The sequence below is a fragment of the Oncorhynchus gorbuscha genome, linkage group LG08 (genome assembly GCF_021184085.1).
Source record: "Oncorhynchus gorbuscha isolate QuinsamMale2020 ecotype Even-year linkage group LG08, OgorEven_v1.0, whole genome shotgun sequence".
Classification (NCBI taxonomy): domain Eukaryota; kingdom Metazoa; phylum Chordata; class Actinopteri; order Salmoniformes; family Salmonidae; genus Oncorhynchus; species Oncorhynchus gorbuscha.
Genome location: NC_060180.1, coordinates 19865214 through 19888686, shown reverse-complemented (window position 1 = coordinate 19888686; position 23473 = coordinate 19865214). Strand labels below are relative to the sequence as shown.

General features: G+C 44.6%; 1 protein-coding gene across 1 annotated transcript; it reads right to left on the bottom strand.

The window, feature by feature from the left end:
* Window positions 1–363: 363 nt before the first annotated feature.
* On the bottom strand, window positions 364–11238 carry LOC124041297 (neuroblast differentiation-associated protein AHNAK-like). The gene is made up of 5 exons (XM_046358739.1): window positions 11098–11238; window positions 8140–8194; window positions 7388–7511; window positions 5540–5715; window positions 364–5374 (listed from the first exon to the last, which is right to left on the bottom strand). The coding sequence occupies exons 2-5, from the start codon at window positions 8140–8142 to the stop codon at window positions 872–874; spliced, it is 4806 nt and encodes a 1601-aa protein (XP_046214695.1). The 5' UTR covers window positions 8143–8194; window positions 11098–11238; the 3' UTR covers window positions 364–871.
* Between the last annotated feature and the right edge of the window lie 12235 nt (window positions 11239–23473).

Below are 23473 nucleotides of genomic sequence, written 5' to 3'. Positions count from 1 at the left end.
TGCATCAGTTGAACTCTTGGATACCATTTGTATGTCTCTGCGTGCAGTATGAAGGACATTAGCGGTAGTTTCGCGAACCAATGCTAACTAGTGTTAGCGCAATGACTGGAAATCTACAGGTACGGAAGCATTGAAAATACAAGTGACAAAAAAAAGGTTTACTATAGGAAGTCTTCCATGAAAGTTTGAGCTTTCTGTGTGTGTGATGATTATATCAACTTAGTTAATGTTTATTTGTTTTAATTTCAGTGATGAATATCCAATCAAACAGGAATTCAAACCTGCCATGTAATATAATTCTGTTACATATTGCTGTAGTCAATTACAGTATAATTTATAGTCAATCATCAATAAATTATTGAGTCATATAGACATTGGAGTTTATTGGAGTAGGAAATAACAAATTAATAGTAGAATTACATTTCACTGTTCAACAATTGTTTTAGCTTAAAATGTGAAGATTACAGCTTCCATAAAGATTGTCTCCTTTATGGGTGAAACATGTCTGAATTGTGAAAGATACAATACTGAGGCATTTGTAAAAAAATAATAATAATAAGTAAACTTCCAAGTGAACAGCATTTGGGAAACATTACCATAATTTAAATACGTTTGAGTACACATAGAGCCAATGAGCATATTTTCCTTCATTTTGCTGTCAACTGTTTGAATATAGATGTAGTAGCATATGGATTAACTAAGTTATCAGAGAATCGACAAACAAATAATTACATGTTTCTGTTTTGTTTGTACATAGAGACAAAACACATCCTTAAAATGGAGTCAACTCATGAACAAATTGATGTATTTACAAAGTAGTTACAATCATGTTGGTTTATCCCAAGTGTACGGTTCACATGACTGGAAACTATCAATAATCTGTATCGGGCTCTTTGATATTCAGACCAAGCATATTGGAGAGGCTTATTGACATGCTATCGTTTCCCTCTGAGTCCACTACAGGGTATTCCAGGCCTATCCCAGATTCAGGTTTTGTAACTTTGAAAGTCCCTCTTTTAAGCTTAGTGGAACTATCTATGTCTGAGGTAGAGCTGACATCAAGGCTAGGGGTATGGAGCTCACCTTTCACTTCTGGTAGAGAGACATTAGCTGTGGGTGTTTTTGCTTTAAATCTATTCAACCGCTCCATGATGTTAATAAGTCCTGAAGGTGATGTCACCTTCTGTCCTTCATTCACTTTAGGCAAACTGACCTCTTCGCTAGCTGTTTCAAGGCCTCCTTCAAGCTTTGGCGTGTCCATCGGCTCACCAAGGGCCTTGGCAGCATCTTGGAATGCACTCTCAATCTTGTTGTTCTGTGGCAGTCTGTGAAATGTAAACATTGGCACCTCCACCTGATCACGCTTTGATTCTTCCTCATCGTCCATGTCAGAATCTTTACCTTTTGAGCCAGATAAGTTCAAGCTTGACCACTTGAATGGCCATTTGAATCTACTTTTGTGAGTGTCTCCCTCTTCCTCAACATCTACTTTGAGGTCAGCTTCTGGTACATTTACATCCAAATCTGGCATGTCAGCACTGGCCTCAATGCCAGGAGCAGAGAGACTCAGTTCAGGGGTACTAATCTCTCCCTCCTTTTTGGGGACTGAAACTTCCACATCAGGTGTATTTACATTTGCACTAGCATTAAATTCTGTGCCCTTTATTCTAGGCCCCGAGAGACCAGACTTTGGCATCTTAAAATGTGGCAGTTTTTCAGAGGGAGCCTCAATGTCAACCTCTTTAGCTTTAAACTTGGCCTCGGGGCCTTTAATGTCTGGGACACTTACTTTAAATCCTGGGGTAGAGAGATTTAGATCAGGACCATTCAACTCTACCTCAGAGCCCGAGAGGTCAGTTTTTGGTAAACTTAGATTTACATCTGGAGCACTGATATCACTTTTAACATTAGGATCTGATAGCTTGAGGTATGCTTGAGGTAGAGCTATATCTACCTTTGGGGCTTCAAGTTGACTCTCAACTCTGGGAACTGAAACTTTAATGTCAGGTGTCTCAACGTCAAGGTTTTGTCCCTCAAGTTCAGAACCTGAAAGGCCAAATTTGGGGAGTTTAAAATGGGGCAATTTGAATTTGCCTGAAGGGGCATCAATGTCTACATCTGGAGCTTTTAGAACTAGTCCAGGTCCTTTGAGATCAGTTTTGGGTACATCCATTCTAATCTCTGGTACATTCACTTCACCATCAAGTTTGGGGGCAGAACGGTTGAGATCTGGTGTTTTCAGCTCTACTACAGTGGCTTGGAGGTCAGCTGTCGGTAAATTGACATCCACATCAGGAACAGAGACATCCAATTTTGGGGCCTTTAGCTCAGCATCAAGGTTTGGTCCTTTAACCCTTGGTCCTGTTAAACTGGATTTGGGGAGTTTCAATTTGGGCAACTTGAATGTTCCAGAGGGAGCATCAAGGTCAACTTCTGGGGTGTCGAGATCTACCTCTGGACCTTTGATGCCAGCTTCAGGCAAATTGGTCCTCAAATCTGGAGCAGCCATAGATCCCTTGATTTTGGGGGCAGAAAGGTCTGGTGTTTTCAGCTCTACTACAGGGGTTTGGAGGTCAGCTGTCTGCAAACTGACATCCACATCAGGAACAGAGACATCTAATTTTGGGGCCTTTAGCTCAGCATCAAGGTTTGGTCCTTTAACTCTTGGTCCTGTTAAACTGGATTTGGGGAGTTTGAATTTTGGCAACTTGAATGTTCCAGAGGGAGCATCAAGGTCAACTTCTGGGGTGTCGAGATCTACCTCTGGACCTTTGATGTCAGCTTCAGGCAAACTGACACTCAAATCTGGAGCAGCGATGGTTCCCTCAATCTTTGGAGCAGAAAGGTCCAGGTCGGGTGTTTTCAGCTCAACTACAGGGGCTTGGAGGTCAGCAGTTGGCAAACTGACATCCACATCAGGAACAGAGACATCCAATTTTGGGGCCTTTAGCTCAGCATCAAGGTTTGGTCCTTTAACTCTTCGCCCTGTTACACTGCATTTGGGGAGTTTGTATTTTGGCAACTTGAATGTTCCAGAGGGAGCATTTGGGTCAACTTCAGGCAAACTGATATTGAAATCTGGAGCAGCAATGTCTCCGTCAATTGCTGGTGCTGAAAGGTTGAGATCTGTTGTTTTCAAGTTGAGACAAGGTCCTTTCAGATCTGCTTCAAGTGAATTAACATCAACAGCTAATTCTGGGGTCTTAAGATCAACATCAAGTTCTGGTCCTTTTACTTTTCTTATTTTTGTCCATTTTAGTTTTGGCAACTTGAATTTTCCAGAGGGAGCATCAAGGTCTAAATCTACATCTGGTCCTTCGAGGTTAGCTTCAGGCAAACTGACATTGACATCTGGAACAGTGATGTTTCCTTCAATTGCTGGTGCTGAGAGGTTGAGATCAGAGCCTTGGAGATCTGCTTCTGGTAAATTCACATCAACCTCTGGAGCTGAGAGGTTCAAATCTGCTTTCTTTAGATCAGCATCAATATCAAGGTTTGGTCCCTTCACCTTATGTCCAGACCAGTTAATTTTGGGCATTTTTAAAGTTGGAAATCGTTTCTTTCCAGTGGGTGTCTCAATGTTAACTTCTGGTGCCTGAAGATCTACATCTGGAACAGCAATGTCTGCTGTAGTTGATGGTGTGGAGAGGTTAAGATCAAGGCCTTGGAGATCTGCTCCTGGTAAATTCACATCAAACTTGGGAGCTGATAGGTCCAATTCTGCTCTCTTCAGATCACCATCAAGCTTTGGTCCCTTCACCTTATGTCCAGTCCAGTTAATTGTGGGCATTTTTAAAATTGGAAATCTTTGCTTTCCAGAGGGTGTCTTAATGTCGACCTCTGGTGCTTGAAGATCTACATCTGGACCTTTCAAATCAGCTGTGGGCTTCTTTAGGTTGAACCACTTGAATTTTCCAGAATGGGCATCAGTGTCAACATCTACCTCTGGGCCTTCCAGGTCAGATTTGGGTAAAATAAGATCTACATCTGGTGCATTTATTTCTCCATCAACGTTTGGAGGGGCGAGATTCAATTCTTCGAGACCCTTAACCTTGGGTCCAGAGAGACCAAACTTTGTTTTTTTTAGAGTAAACCATTTTAATTTCCCTGAAACGGGCTCAATGTCCACTTCCGATGCGTTCAGGTCTACTTCAGGGCCTTTGATATCTGCATTTGGCAAATTGGTGTGCAAATCAGGCATGTTAAGCCCTGCCTCAACTTCAGGGACAGAGAGACTGAGGTCAGGTGCCTTCAGATCTGCATCAACATCAATGTCTGGAGCTTTTATATTTGGTCCCGAGAGCCTGAAATTGGGCTTTTTGAGTGTTGGGAACTTAAGTTTCCCAGTGGGAGGATGAATATCAACAACATGGGCTTTTACATCTACCTCAGGGCTGCTGAGGTCTGATTTGGGTAAATTCAGTTCTAAATCTGGGTTGCTCATTTCAGCCTCAATCTTTGGGACAGAAAGATCAACTGTTGGTTTCTCCAGATCTGCTTTAACATCCACACCAGGGGAGTTGACTTTGGGCCCATGAAGACCAAATTTGTGTTTATTTAAATGAGGCCATTTAAATTTACTTGAGAGAGCCTCAATGTCGATATCTGGAGCTTGCAGATCTACCTCAGCTTTTGGTATACTCAAGTCTACATCTGATGCGCTTATCTCTCCATCAATGTTTAGAGTGGAGAGATTCATGTCAGGTGCAGACAGGTCAGCATCTATGTCCACTTCATGTCCCTTCATTATTGGTCCAGATAATCCAAACTTGGGCTTTGTGAGAGTAAGCCATTTGAATTTGCCAGAAGGAGCCTCTATGTCAACAGCTGGAGCTTTCAAGACCGCATTTGGCCCATTCAAATCTGGGCGTTTGATTTCCACATCAGGGGATGAGAGGTTCAGATCTCGTGTCTCTAGCTCTCCACTCAAACCAGGGCCTTCTAAATCTGCTGATACATTCACATCTCCCTTTGGCATGTTGGCTTTTACTTGTGGTAGTTTGAAGTGAGGCATTTTGAATTTTGGAGGCTTGTACATCAATCCACTTGTCTTAACCTCAGGTTTCTCCAAGTCAAGTGAAGCATCTGGCGTGCTGAACTCTGGTGTTGATAGACTGACTTTAGGGTGTGTGAGGGTGCCCTCCTGATCTGCTCCTTTCATTACTGGCCCAGACATTCCAATGGTGGGGAACTTTGCACCTCCATCAGGTCCAGCTGTGTCCAATGTCATATTGGGCAATACCCCATTCAAAGTGGGACCATTGATTTCATTCTTCAACCAGCCTTCTGCATTTAATTGTCCATTGAGGCCATTAACCTCAATAGATGGTGCCTCAACTGCTCGCTGCATTCTGCTGTAGGTATCTTTGAGCATCTGTAGACAATCAAATAGCAATTAAGTGGTAGTCAATGGACAAATACTAAGGTATTGATCCATAATACATTATTAATATAATTGTTCAGAAATTAAAAAGAACCTTGAGCATAGTGTAATGACTGCTGACATAAATCATGAAGTAAATTTGATTCGGAAACGTACATCCCCGGGACTTTTGAGACCACTGTCCAGTGAGCTGAGACTGACGCTGGCATTCAGATCCGGCTTTGTCACAAAACTCATGTTGTCTTCGTAAGGCTCCATGATCTTAAGTATTTTCATCAGGTCATCTTTATTAAGGTGGTTAAGATGTATGGTGGCAGCGACAATCTCATCGCCTAAAACAGTAGAAGAAATGGAGGGTTTAAAAGGGTTTTCTTATACAGTGGGGCACAAAAAAGTATTTAGTCAGCCACCAATTGTGCAAGTTCTCCCACTTAAAAAATGAGAGAAATTAAAAAAAAATACATTGTAGGATTTTAAAATGAATTCATTTGCAAATTATGGTGGAAAATAAGTATTTGGTCAATAACAAAAGTTTATCTCAATACTTTGTTATGTACCCTTTGTTGGCAATGACAGAGGTCAAACGTTTTCTGTAAGTCTTCACAAGGTTTTCACACACTGTTTCTGGTATTTTGGCCCATTCCTCCATGCAGATCTCCTCAAGAGCAGTGATGCTTTGGGGCTGTTGCTGGGCAACACGGACTTTCAACTCCCTCCAAAGATTTTCTATGGGGTTGAGATCTGGAGACTGGCTAGGCCACTCCAGGACCTTGAAATGCTTCTTACGAAGCCACTCCTTCGTTGCCCGGGCGGTGTGTTTGGGATCATTGTCATGCTGAAAGATCCAGCCAGGTTTCATCTTCAATGCCCTTGCTGATGGAAGGAGGTTTTCACTCAAAATCTCACGATACATGGCCCCATTCATTCTTTCCTTTACACGGATCAGTCGTCCTGGTCCCTTTGCAGAAAAACAGCCCCAAAGCATGATGTTTCCACCCTGTGCTTCACAGTAGGTATGGTGTTCTTTGGATGCAACTCAGCATTCTTTGTCCTCCAAACACGACGAGTTCAGTGTTGACCAAAATTTTTTCTTTTGGTTTCATCTGACCATATGACATTCTCCCAATATTCTTCTGGATCATCCAAATGCTCCCTAGCAAACTTCAGACGGGCCTGGACATGTACTGGATTAAGCAGGGGGACACGTCTGGCACTGCAGGATTTGAGTCCCTGGCGGCGTAGTGTGTTACTGATGGTAGGCTTTGTTACTTTGGTCCCAGCTCTCCGCAGGTCATTCACTAGGTCCCCCCGTGTGGTTCTGGGATTTTTGCTCACCATTCACTTGTGATCATTTTGACCCCATGGGGTGAGATCTTGTGTGGAGCCCCAGATCGAGGGAGATTATCAGTGGTCTTGTATGTCTTCCATTTCCTAATAATTTCTCCCACAGTTGATTTCTTCAAACCAAGCTGCCTCCCTAATGCAGATGCAGTCTTCCCAGCCTGGTGCAAGTCTACAATTCTGTTTCTGGTGTCCTTTGACAGCTCTTTGGTCTTGGCCATAGTGGAATTTGGAGTGTGACTGTTTGAGGTTGTGGACAGGTGTCTTTTATACTGATAACAAGTTCAGGTAACGAGTGGAGGACAGAGGAGCCTCTTAAAGAAGAAGTTACAGGTCTGTGAGAGCCAGAAATCTTGCTTGTTTGTGGGTGACCAAATACTTATTTTCCACCATAATTTGCAAATAAATACATTAAAAATCCTACAATGTGATTTTCTGGATTTTTTTCTCATTTTGTCTGTCATAGTTGAAGTGTACCTATGAGGAAAATTACAGGCCTCTCTCATATTTTTAAGTGGGAGAACTTGCACAATTGGTGGCCGACTAAATACTTTTTTGCCTCACTGTATGTACAACCAATAACAAAACGTACATATCCTTTACATTTTATAATTAAGAATGTTTTTTGTTGTTGTAGAAATTAACTGATCTGTGACACTTTACCTTCTTTCAAGCCACTCTTATTAGTGACTCTAGGGTCTGTGATTCCAGTGATGACAACTCCTCCTCTGTCTGAATCCTCCAGGACCAAGCTTTCGGAATAACATCTTTGCTGACTTTCCCCATTCTAAGATGTCAACAGTGAAATACAATTAAATCAAATCAATTGTAGTCACTATCATGAAGTTTAAGCATCAACTGTTTGTAACAGTTACATTAGTATGTGAGCAGTATTCAAAGACTCTGGTAAATCAAAATATTTGCATGGTTTTAGGATCTGATTTCCAACAGGATAGATAGCTTGTTTTTAGGAGAACATACTTCCTCAATGCTTCTGTTCTTTTAAAGGGAAAATCTGCATTTCAAACACTGTTTTTGTAAAAAAAAGTTGAGGGGTGAGGCTAGAGAAATGAAACCACTCTCAAATTCATTGACAGAGCAATGGATGCAAGGACTGAGCAACCATGATATAAAAAGTATAGTTTTAACATGGTTGGAAGCTAGTGTTGGTTTATAAATCAATTGTTTACTAACAATGTAGCAAAATACGTGTATATATTTTGGGTTCCGATGGGGTATGACAGTGGAACTAAGCTAATGAAGCTTTTTTAAGTTAGATTTTTCATGAATCAATGGGTATAATTCATTTAAAAGTTTTAAATAATGGATGTACCAATCGCAGATTGCTTCTTTAATGGGAAGCATGAAAGGTTATCAAATGTCAGGAAACTGTATAAATAAAGTATTTCACTCACCATGATTTCTGAAGTATATTTACAGCAGCATATCAAGAAAAATGTTCACTATAACCTGTAAAAACAAAAGTAGTGAGATGCAGTTAATAATGTGGTTTAAGAAGCAGATATAAAACAATCTTACAGGGTTTTATCTTGCACTACATTAAAATGGACATTGAAACATCTTCAAGGACAATTTTCTCCTATCATTTTGTGACAGAATAATGAAAAATTTGATGTCACAAAGCTATCCAGTACTTTAAAAATATCCTCTCCTCTTGTCCTGGTTTCCAGTGGTGTGCAGAAGAGGATGTCTTCCTTAATTGACCCCCCATAAACGTAACGGACATACACCAGAAGCTTTGCCAGGGCCCCCACGTTTGTTGACTCATCCAGCTGTAACGCATAGAATTCACTGGCTTGTATGCAAAGCAGTAATTGTTTTAAAACATATCCTGCCATGTCACTGATGCATCGTGAAACCGTGTTTGATGAAGACATCGTTTTTTTGGCCTTTTCCCCCAGCATTGTCCAAGCCATATCCGTGGCAGCAGGAAGAATTAAGTCCTCCACAATAGTATGAGGCTTGCCTGTCCTAGCCACTCGGTAGCTCACCATATAAGACGCTTCTAGCCCCTTCTTATTAATGGTATCTGTTGCTTTTATACATGTCTTACTACTTGAAAGTTGTCTTAATTCTCGCTCAAAAAACTCCCATGTCTTATTTTTCAAATTGTCATGATTAGTTTCTAAATGTCTGCACAAGAGTGAAGGTTTCATCGAGTTGTGAGATTGTACTTTTGCACATATAGCACACTATGGCTGAGGAAAGGCACTACTCCCAATATAAGCGAACCCCAAATTAATGTCGTTCTCATCATATTTGCGCCTCTTCGATTGTCCAACGTCCCTGTCTGTTGTTCGGTGCTTTCACGGGTAAGGGGGCAGTACCCCCAACGGCATTGTACGTATACCTTAGTTTGGGAATAGCCGGACTATACTATACACTACGTATACAAAATTTTATGAACACCTGCTCTTACCATGACAGACTGGCCAGGTGAAAGCTATGATCCCTTATTGATGTCACTTGTTAAATCCGCTTCAGTCTGTGTAGATGAAGGGGAGGAGACCGGCTAAAGAAAGACTTCTAAGCCTTGAGACAATTGAGACATGGATTATGTATGTGTGCAAGACAAACATGTAAGTGCCGTTGAACGGGGTATGGTAGTAGGTGCCAGGCGCACCAGCTTGTGTGAAGAACTGCAGCGCTGCTGGGTTTTTCATGCTCAACAGTTTACTGTGTGTATCAAGAATGGTACATCACCCAAAGGACTTCCAGACAACTTGAACCAACTGTAAGAAGCATTGGGGTGAAGATGGGCCAGCATCCCTGTGGAACGCTTTCGACACCTTGTAAAGTCCATGCCCTGACAAATTGAAGCTGTTCTGAGGGCAAGGGGGGTGTAACCACAATATTAGGAAGGTGTTCTTAATGTTTATAATGACAATAATACTTCATATCCACGCTAAAGCTTGTCAAAGCTCTCTGCCTTTAATTTATTGCTGCCAGACTGACAGAGTGACAGCGACACCCACCTACAGCCTCACGCCTCAGGAATCCAAGGCATGGCCCCGTGCCAGGACGCTCAGGGGAATGTATTGCAAACCAGTTGGTTGAGACACATGCTAGCTTACATGCCATACCTACTACCACAGCCACACACTGCCACACACACTACTCTCAATGAATGTCAATACATTCACCTGCATTGTGATAATGAGGATTTGGGTGGGCAGCATGTCAGAAAGAAGAAATGGTGTAAGTGGAATTATGAGTGTCATGATATTGGCTTCAAAACAATACATTATTACACCACCACAAATGCATTCTGTGAAAATGTAAAACATGAAGCCACATAAGTTTGGTTACAACTTTAACTGGTCTCTGTTAACTGTTTCATGAAAAGGAAAAAAGTTATTTTTCAATTTAGGATAAATATTAGAAGTAAAAGAAGATATAAGACAGTTGAAGCAAGTCAATAGTTGTGGGTATATAATTGTGGCTTTATAGACCAGCAAAAATACAGCATGAATGGCTTGGCTTGGTATGCAACACATTAAAGAGCGTCTGCTAAATGACTTAAATGTAAATGTAATTAAATATGTAAAATGAGTTCTATGAGACAATGATTGAAATGCTGTATACCTTTTCATCGTGTTATGGTGGCTTCATTCTTATCTCACCACTATGAAGAACGTAATGCAACAGCAACATCTCAGAGATATAAAGTAACATGGGTACTATAAAAGACACAATACACATGTTTCCATGACATAGATTAAGCTTGGACTAAAAAGCGTGCTCAACTGGAGAATCTCAATGGAGAATTCTATTCCAGGACTAGGCTTAATGTGCATCTGGAAAACCAGCCCTATATGTTTGATGAATAGTACCACACTAGCAAAATCCACTTCACCAATCATTGATCAATCTACAGTTCTGGGCAAGGTATTTTGACAAACAATCTTTCAGGGTGACGCCAAGTTCATTAACAATCAGCCAACAACAATAACCCATGTGGCAAAATACATTACTGGAGTATGACCCTACATCCACCCACAAATGTCGATACCACACAAATCAAGTCGTAGGGGCACACGAATCAAATGATTTGCTACCTTCACCTGCTCATGTACATTGAAGTCAAGACAATTTCATGAGGGACCATTTAATCTGTTTAGCAAAACATTTAAAATATAAAACTAGAAGAATTTCATAAAATTGCAGAAACTATAAATCCATTACTAGTTTCAACACAGCATGATGAACAACTGTTCGTGCTGTTGTACCATCAGCACGAACGACAATGTTAAATATCACATTCTTATGGCAACAGAAGGCTTATAAAGCTCATCTTTGTATGCTGCAGTTTCGCTGGGCTCGGATTAGGGCATAGGATGGGAAGGACTCACCTTGTCAACGTCTTAGAGTCCTCCAAAAGCCCAGGCAATGTTGTCTCCTCTGTACCTCAGCTGTTCTGTCAATTTAAGAGGATCTGTCAGTTAAATGCCTTCTCTGACCACCACCCGAGCTGGAGAACAGGTTAGGCTACACCTAGACCTGCTCCTCAGTGCCACCCCAACCCCCACCCTGAACCCTTTCACAGGGAGAGGGACATGTCATACACATTTGTAGGGCTGGTGACAACCGAAACTTGCGAAGAGAGTGATAGGTCATGAATAAGAGAAGTACACACCACTCCTCCTTAACAGGCTGAACCAGGTTTACAAAGAGAAAAGAAACAGAGGCCTGCAATAGTTGCAAAACATACACTTACACTCATCAACAAATTAATGCATTCACACACACACACACACACACACACACACACACACACACACACACACACACACACACACACACACACACACACACACACACACACACACACACACACACACACACACACACACACACACACACACACACACACACACACACACACACACACACACACACACACACAGAGAGCTCTGGAAAAATGAATGGAATCAAGAGATTCCATTCATCAGTATTTGCCATCTCCTACTGTATCCAACTGACCTGTGTAATGAAGGGGGACTGAGGTGTTCTTATTTTTAAAGGCTTGAACTTTATTGTGATCTCTCAAAAAGTTTATTAATTATCTTTAATTTAATGAAAAGTCTTTGTATTTTTGTTATTTCAACTTTGGGGGTTTGTGTGTCCATACAGTTGGTACATGGCAGGCATCTTACCTCTACCCATCAACCCCTCCACTACATCATCATCATCATACTGTATACTGTGATTTACTATACTTACAGATTCCACTTTGTCCCAGGTGGGACATAAGGCCATATACTATGAAATTACAGAGTTATGCTTACTATGTGCACCATACCAAAACCAGACATAGCATAGTGAGTCATTGCCCTACCCACTCTGCCGATGAATAAAATTTTAGAACAATGCATCACAGGAGTAGGGCTCAGCTCCAGGAAAACAGTTGTTCTCTACAGTGGTAAGTGCTATAAAAATGCCTCTGAACTCAAGGTTTAATTTCCTGATTGGGTGTTGGCAAGTGAACATGATATCTCAGGATGAGACAAAAACCTACTTGCATTGAAGATATCGAAAGACAGAGTGGTGAACAATTGATACGTGGGTAACATGCAGATCGATACTTTCCTGAATATTTTCATTCAGAGACAATCAACATAACATCTGTCAATAATATGATTTATAGTCAGACTGAAAACATTTGCATATCTGAAGGGACTGGATAGGTGAAGCATGGTAACAGCTTCACCAAGCCTTCCAATACCCTATGAAAGTCCCGCCTACTTCCTGGTGCAAGTCCCGTATTGTTTTTGAATGGGAGTCAAGCTTACCATCAAATTCATGAAAATGGGACCACTTAAGATATACAGTACCAGTCAAACATTTTCACACGTCAGGACCCAGTTACGAACTCGGGTCTCCGGTGTGAGAAACAGTCACTTAGCAAACTGAGCCACTAATAGTCGGCAGAACCCAGAAGATGAGGCAGACACAGCAGTACTTGAGACGATGTTATAATAAAGTAAAAAGGAAAGTACTTCATGCAAAAATATAAATCCCCAACGTCAAAAGTAATTCCAAGTGAAAAGGAAAATCCACAAGGTAGGTACAGCAGGAAAAAAGCCTCAAAAGATAATCAAAAATAAATAAACGAGAATAAAAATAGAGTACCACAAGAGAGTCCAACTGGAGTAACAAATGTTCACAGCATCGCTGGGGCTGGGTGCTAACATTCAAACACAGAGCAAAGAACTGAGGAAAACTAAGGGTTTAAATACATTCAAGGGAAACGAGGCACAGGTGCAAATAATAACTGGAAACAAGGGAAAGCAAAAGGGTCAAAAAAGCACAATGGGGGCATCTAGTGGCCAAAACCGGAACAATCCTGGCCAAATCCTGACAGAATCGCCCCCTAGGAACGGCTCCTGACGTTCCTAACAGCTTTCTCGGGGTGGAGGGCCCTGAACTGTCGAATGAGGTCAGGGCCCATTATGTCTTTGGCAGGAACCCAGGAGCGCTCCTCGGAACCGTAGCCTTCCCAGTCCGCCAGATACTGCCAGGACCGCTGCACCCGGTGGGAATCCAGTATCCGATGGACCGTATAAGCCGGCTGGCCTCCGATGACACGGGGCGGAGGGGGAGGTCTGCCTGCCGGGACAAGGGGAGAAAAAACAACAGGTTTTAATAAGGAAATGTGAAACGTGGGATTAATCTTAAGGGATCTGGGTAAGTGCAGGCGATATGTAACGGGGTTCACTCTCCTGGCAATCTTAAAGGGACCGATGTATTTCTGGGACAGCTTGCGAGATTCCACCTTTAGCGGTAAGTTTTTTGTGGAGAGCCAGACGCTCTGGCCGGGGTGCAGGATAGGCCCGGCACGGCGACATTTGTTGGCTTGTTGTTGGTACCGCTGTGAGGCACGCAGAAGATTAAGACGGGTCTTCCTCCACGTAAGCCGACAGAGTCTGATGAACTTCAAGGCTGGAGGCACTCCGACTTCTGCCTCCTGGTCCGGGAACAATGGAGGGGCATAGCCAAACTGACACTCGTGCGGGGACATACCAGTGGAGGAGGAGCGTAAGGTGTTGTACGCGTACTTGGCCCAGACAATGAAGGACGACCATGTGGATGGGTTGTTGGAGGCCATACATCTGAGGGCGGTTTCCAGCTCTTGATTCATCCTCTTGGTTTGGCCTTTGGACTCCGGGTGGTACCCTGAAGATAGACTGGCAGTGGCCCCAATGAGTTGGCAGAAGGCCTTCCAAAACCTTGAGGCGAACTGGGGACCTCTGTCGGAAACTCGGAACACATGGTTAATTGCCAACTCAGCCGTTGGCAGAAGGCAGAAGGTAACTTAGTCAAGGGGACGAACCTGGCCACCTTAGAAAACCTGTCGATGATGACTAGGATAGTAGTATTACCATGGGACGGAGGTAGGCCAGTAATAAAGTCCAACGAGATATGGGACCAGGGTCGGTGGGGAACAGGTAAAGGGTGAAGGAGTCCTTGAGGGCGGAAGTGAGAAGATTTGCCCTGGCAGCACACGGGACAGGCCTTGACGAAAGTGGCAACGTCTTCTTTTATGGTGGGCCACCAGAACTTTCGCTGGATGAACTCCAAGGTGCGACCTATGCCCGGGTGACAGGTGAGACGAGAAGAGTGCCCCCACAGAAGGACCTGAGTCCTCGCTGTGTTGGGGACAAACAACCGATTGGCAGGACCTCCTTTCGGACCCGGTTCGATAGCTTGAGCTCGTCTCACGGTATCCTCAACTTGCCACGAGATTGGGGCCACGATCTTAGCGGCAGGAAGGACAGGCATGTCAGTATCTTCTCGAATGGCAGGAGCGTAGACTCGGGACAAGGCGTCCGGTTTGAGATTCTTCGACCCTGGCCGATAGGTGAGGATAAACTGGAATCGATTGAAGAAAAGAGACCATCGAGCTTGTCTGGAGTTCAACCGCTTCGCCTGCTGGATATACTCCAGATTTTTGTAGTCCGTAAGCACTTGTAACGGTTGAGAAGCCCCCTCGAGCCAGTGTCTCCATTCCTTCAATGCCATCTTAACCGCTAGGAGTTCACGATCCCTCACATCGTAGTTCCTCTCGGCCGGGGTAAGCCGGTGTGAGAAGAAGGCGCAAGGTTGGAGCTTCTTGTCTTCACCCCTCTGAGACAGGACAGCTCCAACACCAACCTCTGATGCTTCTACCTCCACCACAAAAGGTTCATCCGCAGTCAGAAGTGTCAGGATGGGAGCAGAGAGGATGCGCTGCTTGAGTTCTTGGAAGGCCGTCTTCAGCTTATTTTCCCACAGAAACCTTGCGTTGCAACCCTTGGTTAAAGCTGAAAGAGGGGCTGCCACCAAGCTGAAGTTCTTGATGAACTTGCGGTAAAAGTTTGTGAAGCCCAGGAAACGCTGAACTTCCTTAACGTACTTGGGGGTGGGCCAATCCGCTGCCGCCCCTACCTTCCTGGAGTCCATTTGGACTCGACCGGGATCCACTACAAATCCCAGGAATTGTACTCGGGAGGAATGGAATTCACATTTTTCCGGCTTAACGTACAAATGGCTGTCTAGGAGGCGTTTGAGTACTTGTCTGACATGCTTTGTGTGTTCATGAAGGGAGCCCGAAAAGATGAGGATGTCATCCAAGTAAACAAACACAAAGATGCTAAGCATATCCCTAAGGACATCGTTTATGAGCGCTTGGAACACAGCCGGGGCATTGGTCAGGCCAAAGGGCATCACCAAGTATTCGTAGTGACCAGTAGGCGTGTAGAAAGTGGTCTTCCACTTGTCACCGTGTCTGACCCGCACAAGATGGTATGCGTTCCGCAGGTCAAGCTTAGTGAGGACAACTGCTTCCAGGAGCAGCTCAAATGCTGTGGCCATAAGGGGTAGCGGGCAGCGGTTACGGACGGTTATGGCATTGAGTCCCCGGTAGTCGATGCAAGGATGTAATCCACCGCCTTCTTTGGCCACAAAGAAAACCCTGCTCCAGGCGAGGTGGACGGACGAATGAGGCCTGCTGCCAGAGCGTCCTTGATGTAGGTATCCATAGCAGCTCGTTCGGGGAGGGGGGGGGGGGGGCGGTGCCCGGAAACAGGTCGATGGGGCAATTGTAAGGTCTATGGGGTGGTAGCATGGTGGCCCTCTGTTTGCTAAATACCGGTTTGAGGTCATGGTAACACTCGGGAACTCGGGGCAAGTCGATGGATTCTAGAGACTCGGGAGGAGAACTCGGGGAACTCGGGAAGATACAAGTCGCTTGGCACGTAGGGCCCCACTGCTTGACAGTGCCCACAGACCAGTCGATGTGAGGGTTATGGCTGTGAAGCCAGGGGTAGCCAAGGACGAGAGGGAACTAGGAACAGGGGATCAGATAAAAGTTCATCACTTCCTGGTGTTGGGAAACTGAAAGTCGCAAGGGGGTAGTGACAAGTCCAGATCCCAGAGGGCTTCCATCCAACGTAGTAACCCTCATGGGGTCCCTTAGAGGTTCAGAGGGGACGCCATCGCCCCCCAGATACCATCCATGAAGTTTCCTGCGGCTCCAGAGTCTACCTAGGCTTGAAGGGGAAGCTTGTGGTTGTCCCAGGAAAGGGTGACTGGAATGAGCAGCTGGGAGTTGGACAGATGGGAGGAGGTTATGTTTCCCGTTACAATCCCCCCAGGCCTGCACGGGACAGTGCGTTTCCCTGGAGCCCGGGACACGTGGAGCGGATATGGCCCGGTTTGCCGCAATATAGACAGCATCGCTCCCTCATCCGGCGGTCTCTCTCAGCCTGGGAGATGCGTCCAATCTGCATGGGTTCCGGTGGAGCCAGTGAGGATAAAGGTGGGGACTCGGAGCTGGGACCGATAGGAGCTAGGGCGAGAGGTCTACGGTTGAGTTCTCTCTCTCTCAGATGCTGGTCTATGTGCAAGGCCAACTTGATCAGGGACTCGAGTTTGTCCGGTGGTTCCCGAGTGGCCAGTTAATCTTGGATGGTGTCGGAAAGACCCTTCAGAAAGCACACTGTGAGCGTCTCGTCGTTCCAGCCACTCGTTGCTGCCACCGTGCGGAACTGGATGGCATAGTCCGTCACGCTGCGCCAACCTTGGCGGAGAGTCAGGAGCTGTTTGGCTGAGTCAGGGCCGACTGGTTGGACCTTGAATCCCTCGCTTGAAATCCTCAGCAAAGGCAGAGTAGCTGGCACAGCAGGGACTTTGGGCATCCCGCACAGCAGTAGTCCAGAACAGGGCTTTTTCTGACAGCAAGGTGATGATATATGCGATCTTGGACCGCTCGGTGGGAAACGACGAGGGTTGCAGCTCAAAGGAGAGAGAACATTGTGTGAAAAACCCCTTACAAGCACTCGGACCACCTGAGAACCATTGGAGAGGCGGAAGACAAGGTTCAGCCACGGGGTTACATGCCACGGGCACTTGAATCTGAGGTACTGGGGTGGGAGCGGTTGCCGGGGGGAAGTCGATCAGATATCTGCTTTATGGAAGTCAGCATCTCCGACAGAAGTTGAGAATGTCTAGCCATTAAGGCCTCTTGCTGAACCAGAGCGGCTTCGTGGCATTGGAGGGGGGGGGGGGGGGGGGGGGGTACTGTCACGTTCTGACCTTTATTTCCTTTGTTTTGTCTTTATCTAGTATGGTCAGGGCGTGAGTTGGGGTGGGCAGTCTATGTTTGTGTTTCTATGTTTTTTCTATTTCTGTGTTTGGCCTGATATGGTTCTCAATCAGAGGCAGCTGTTTATCGTTGTCCCTGATTGAGAACCATATTTAGGTAGCCTGGATTTCACTGTTGTTTTGTGGGTGTTTGTTTCCATGTGTGTGTTTGTCGCCACACGGTACTGTTTCGGTTTGGTTATTTCACATATTTGTTTATTGTTTTTGTATTTCATAGTGTTCAGTGCTTTTCTTATTAAAATTGTCATGAACACTTACCACGCCGCATCTTGGTCCGATCCTTACTCCTCTTCAGATGAAGAGGAGGAAATCTGCCATTACACATTCCTCCTGACAGTGCTGGTGTAACTGAGTCAGGTTTGTAGGCCTCCTTGCTCGCACACGCTTTTTCAGTTCTGCCCACAAATTTTCTATAGGATTGAGGGCAGGGCTTTGTGATGGTCACGCCAATTCCTTGACTTTGTTGTCCTTAAAGCCATTTTGCCACAATTTTAGAAGTATGCTTGGAGTCACTGTCCATTGGCAAGACCCATTTGTGACAAGCTTTAACTTCCTGACCGATGTCTTGAGATATTGCTTCAATATATCCACATAATTTTCCTCCTTCATAATGCCATCTATTTTGAGAAGTTCACCAGTCCCTCCTGCAGCAAAGGACCCCCATAACATGATGCTGCCACCCCCGTGCTTCACGGTTGGGATGGTGTTCTTCGGCTTGCAAGCCTCCCCCTTTTTCCTCCAAACATAATGATGGTCATTATGGCCAAACAGTTCTATTTTTTTTCATCAGATCAAGGGACATTTCTCCAAAGAGTTCGATCTTTGTCCCCATGCACAGTTGCAAACCATAGTCTGGCTTTTTCCTTGCTGAGCGGCCTTTCAGGTTATGTCGATATAGGACTCGTTTTACTGTGGATATAGATACTTTTGTACCCGTTTCCTCCAGCATCTTCACAAGGTCCTTTGCTGTTGTTCTGGAATCGATTTGAATTTATCGCACCAAAGTACGTTCATCTCTAGGAGACAGAACGCGCCTCCTTCCTGATCGGTATGACGGCTCCGTGTCCCATGGTGTTTATGCTTGTGTACTATTGTTTGTACAGATGAACGTGGTACCTTCAGGCATTTGGAAATTGCTCCCAAGAATGAACCAAACTTGTGGAGGTCTAAAAAAGATTCTGAGTTCTTGGCTGATTTCTTTTGATTTCCCCATGATGTCAAGCAAAGAGGCACTGAGTTTGAAGGTATGCCTTTAAATACATCCACAGGTACACCTCCAATTGACTCAAATGATGACAATTAGCCTATCAGAAGCTTCTAAAGCCATGACATCGTTTTCTGGAATTTTCCAAGCTGTTTAAAGGCACAGTCAACTTAGTGTTTCTAAACTTCTGACCCACTGGAATTGTGATACAATGAATTATAAGTGAAATAATCAGTGTGCAAACAATTGTTGGAAGAATTACTTGTGTCGTGCACAAAGTAGATGTCCTAACTGACTTGCCAAAACTATAGTCTGTTAACAAGACATTTTTGGATTGGTTGAAAAACGAGTTTTATTGACTCCAACCTAAGTGTATGTAAACTTATCACTTCAATTGTATTTACGAAATGTCCCGTAGCACCACAATATAGACAGCCCTGGGTGTGGAGTCAGTGGAAGCCCTACCCAGGTGCATGGACTCCAAAGGAGGCAAGTGGACAGCCCTCAGTGATTCCCGAGAGAACACGGGTGACGTCGGGGTCACTCGGACATGTAGACTTCGGGATTCTTCGGAGGCGAGGTGGGAATCGAGGTTGAATGAGGGCGTCAGGGCACAAATTCCCTCTCCCTCCTACGTTCTTGAAGCTACCCATTGATCCAGATGGTTAACGCTATGAGGGAGTCAAGGTAAATGGGCAGCTCCAAGGGCAAGAGCTCATCTTTGATCACCTCCGATAATCCGTGAAGGAACATGTCAAACAATTCTTCTGGGTTCCAGGCAGTCTCAGCCGCCAATGTGCAAAAATCCACCGCGTAGTCTGCCACACTACAGGAGTCTTGACATAGCTGGAGCAGCTGACGAGCAGCCTCTCTTCCAGACAATGGAGAATCAAACATATTCCGAACTTCCGCCATGAACTCCTCCAGACTGAGGCAGACGGAGGACTGTTGCTCCCACACAGCCGTGGCCCAGGCGGGTGCCCTCCCGGACATCAGCATTATGTTGTACACTATCCTCGAGCGGCCCGTGGGTAACGAAGAAGGCTGCAGCTCAAAAATCAGGGAGCAATGGGAGAGAAAAGCCTGGCAGGTTCCAGAATATCCAGCAAAGCGCTCCGGAGGAGGTAAGCGGGATTCTCGGGACACTGGGGTAGGCTGGGAGATTACGGATGTGACCCGCTGCCCAGTGGGGAATCCATGGAATTGCTCCAGCAATGTATCGAACTCCTGGTCATGGCGTTCTGCCAGGGTATGGAGTCCCTCCATAAGACATTGCAGTAACTCCTCGTGTCTTCCAATGGTGGCTCCTTGCAGGGAGACAGAATTGTGAAGCTGGTCTGAGTCTGCTGGGTCAGCCATGGCCAGTTCATACAATCAGAACTCAGGATTGAGCATTATGTTGTGACAAGGTAGGGGTGGTATACAGAAGATAGCCCTATTTGGTAAAAGACCAAGTCCATATTATGGAGAAAAAAAACAGCTCAAATAAGCAAAGATAAATGACAGTCCGTCATTACTTTACTTTAAACCATGAAGGTCAGTCAATCCGGAAAATGTCAAGAACTTTTAAAGTTTCTTCAAGTGCAGTTGCAAAAATCATCAAGTTATCAGAACTCAGGATAAGACCCAGATGCAGACAGCTAGAGTCACAGATGTTTATTGACCCAAACAGGGGTCAGGCAAAAGACAGGTCAAAGGCAGGCAGAGGTCTGTAATCCAGGGCAGAGTCAATAAGGTACAGAACAGCAGGCAGGCTCGGGATCAGGGCAAGCAGAATGGTCAGAACCGGGGAAACTTGGAAACAGAACTTGAAAAAGCAGGGAGATGGGAAAATACGTTGGTAAGACCTGACAAGACAAGACGAACTGGCAACAGACAAACAGAGAACACAAGTATAAATACACTGGGGATAATGAGGTAGATGGGTGACACCTGGAGGAGCACAAAGACAGGTGAAACAGATCAGGCGCTATGATGAAACTGGCTCTCCACAGGAAAGGAAGACACAGAGTTACATCTGCTGCAGAGGATAAGTTCAATAGAGTTACCAGCCTCAGAAATTGCAGCCCAAATAAATGCTTCACAGAATTCAAGTAACAGACACATCTCAACATCAACTGTTCAGAGGAGATTGTGGCCTTCATGGTCAAATTGCTACAAAGAAACCACTACTAAAGGACACCAATAATAAGAAGAGACCTGCTTTGGCCAAGAAACACGAGCAATGGACATTAGACCGGTGGAAATCTGTCCTTCCTCTGATGAGTCCAAATTTTTTATTTTTGGTCCCAACAGCCGTTTCTTTGGAAGACGCAGAGTAGGTGAACGGATGATCTCAGCATGTGTGGTTTCCACCGTGAATCATAGAGGAGGAGGTGTGACGGTGTGGGGGTGCTTTGCTGGTGACATTGTCAGTGATTTACTCAGAATTCAAGGCACACTTAACCAGCATGGCTACCATAGCATTTTGCAGTGATACGCCATCCTATCTGGTTTGCACTTAGTGGGACTATCATTTGTTTTTCAACAGGACAATGACCTCACACACCTCCAGGCTGTGTAAGTGCTATTTGACCAAGAAGGAGAGTGATGGAGAGCTGCATTAGATGACCTGGCCTCCACAATCACGTGCATTCCAGGTGACTACCTCATGAAACTGGTTGAGAGAATGCCAAGAGTGTGCAAAGCTGTCATCAGGGCAAAGGGTGGCTACTTTGAAGAATCTCAAATCTAAAATATATTTGGATTTGTTTAACACTTTTTGGTTACTACATGACTCCATATGTGTTATTTCATCGTTTTGATGTCTTCACTATTATTCTACGATGTAGAAAATAGTAAAAATAAAAATAAAAACTTTAATTTGTAGGTGTGTCCAAACCTTTGACTGGTTATCAATTTAAAAAATGCAATTTTTCAATCCAGGAACATAAATATTATTTTACATGCATCTTAAAATGACCACGTTTTCATGAATTTGATGATACAGTATAAGCTTAAAGCCCATTCAAAAATAGTACGGGACTTGCACCAGGAAGTAGGCGGGACTTTAATAGGGGATCGGCACAGAGAAGCTGCTATATTGCTTACACCAATCCTGTTCTCAAATCTGCTAACACCAAATTGCATCGCCAGTAGGCCTCTTGAAAAAAGCATATAGTACGCAGTAACTGAATTATAAGCAATCTATAACCCTTGCTATGTAATACTTCTGAAGATACGGTAGATATCTGGCTTTGGCTTTACACAGGGGGTGATTGATGTGAAATGACCATGTAGGTAAGGGAATAAACAGTGAAGAGCTGGTTTTACACAAATCGAATGGATTAGATTAATTACATCTGCACAAGGTTGCAGATTTAATTGCAGGGTACAGTGAGGAAGGAAATCCAGGTGACAGGAGGGGGACAGGGGGAGCAGGTAGCTGATGGTGTGGGGGTAGAAGCTATTGGCCAGTCTGACTGTTTTTGCCATGATGCTCCTATACTGCCTGCGTCTGAGTGATGGAAGAGGGAGAACAAGCCGTGGCTGAGGTCCTTTTGATATTATTGGACGTCCTGCGACACCTGGTGTTGTAGATGTCCCGGATGGCAGACAGCATGCACCCAATTGTTCGTTTGGCTGAGCATACCACCATCTGTAGAGCCTTGCAATCAGCCGCGGTGGAGTTGCCGTACCAGTATGCTCTCAATGGTGCTCCTGTAGAATACTGAGGGCCCTTGGGAACAGCCCACATTTTTTCAGCCTCCTGAGGCTGAAGAGTTGCTGTCGGGCCTTCTTCACCACGGTGTCTGTGTGGTCTCCACAGCGGCCCTGTTGAGGATGGGTTGTGCCCAGCCTGGTTCCTCCTGTAGTTCATAATTATCTCCTTTGTTTTGCTGACATTGAGGGAGAGGTTGTTTACCTGGCACCACTCCATCAAAGTGCCTACCTCCTCTCTGTAGGCCGTCTCGTCGTTGTTGGTAATCAGGCCTACAACTGTCATGTCGTCAGCAAACTTGATGATGGAGTTGGAACTGTGTGAGGCCACGCAGTCATGGGATATACAGGGAGCACAGGAGGGGACTGAGGACGCACCTTTGTGGGGCCCCATGTTGAGGATCAGTGTGGAGGATGTAATGTTGCCTACCTTCACCACCTGGGGGACGACCCGTCAGGAAGACAAAGGCATGCACTGCAAGGAAAATACCAGATGTTCGCATAATGAATGAAAATTGCACAGGGAGGTTGTGAATTTGTTCCGACATGTCTGCAACCAAGTCAAATGGTTTCGCCTGAAGGTAGGATTCTGGAATCAGAAGAGAAAAAAGGATGGCTTCTTGATTCATGTTTCACTGACTGTTTCAGCTTCAGGTCTAAACATGTACTACTCTCATAGCTAGACTTCTCTTTAATGAAAGTCTCTGAAGTGTCAGGTGAGGAGTTCTCTAAAACAAAGAAACCCTCCCCCTCTGTTTGCACAGGCCCGAGCACCACACTGCGCACATAATTGAATCGTTTGTGCCTCATATATAGTAAACTACAACCATGTTGAAAATGTTACAAGTCTTTGTGTCATACCACTAACATTCTTCGACAACAACATTCTTCACATACTTTGTATCCTTTAAGTTCAAAGATATTCTTAGTTTAACAATCCATGACAGCAAGGCCCTCCAGCAGGTGATGAAGAGGTTCCAGTACATCACTGGGACCTTGCTCCTACCCATCCAGGACATCTACTTGAAACGGTGCCTGAGGAAGGCACACAGCATCATCAAGGACCCCATTTTTTACTCGTTATTTTTATTTGTTATTCACTGTTCCACTATTTCTATTTTTATCTCATCATTAACTTGACATTGTTTGAAAAGGAGCTGTAAGTAAGTATTTCACTGTTA

What these genes read in the sequence shown, in the direction of transcription:
- LOC124041297 (XM_046358739.1), bottom strand. An exon ending in TAAGAGTGGCTTGAAAGAAG is followed by an intron (nt 5,716 to 7,387) that starts GTAAAGTGTCAC and finishes CTACTGTTTTAG; the next exon opens with GCGATGAGATTGTCGCTGCC. An exon ending in GTCTCAAAAGTCCCGGGGAT is followed by an intron (nt 5,375 to 5,539) that starts GTACGTTTCCGA and finishes GATTGTCTACAG; the next exon opens with ATGCTCAAAGATACCTACAG.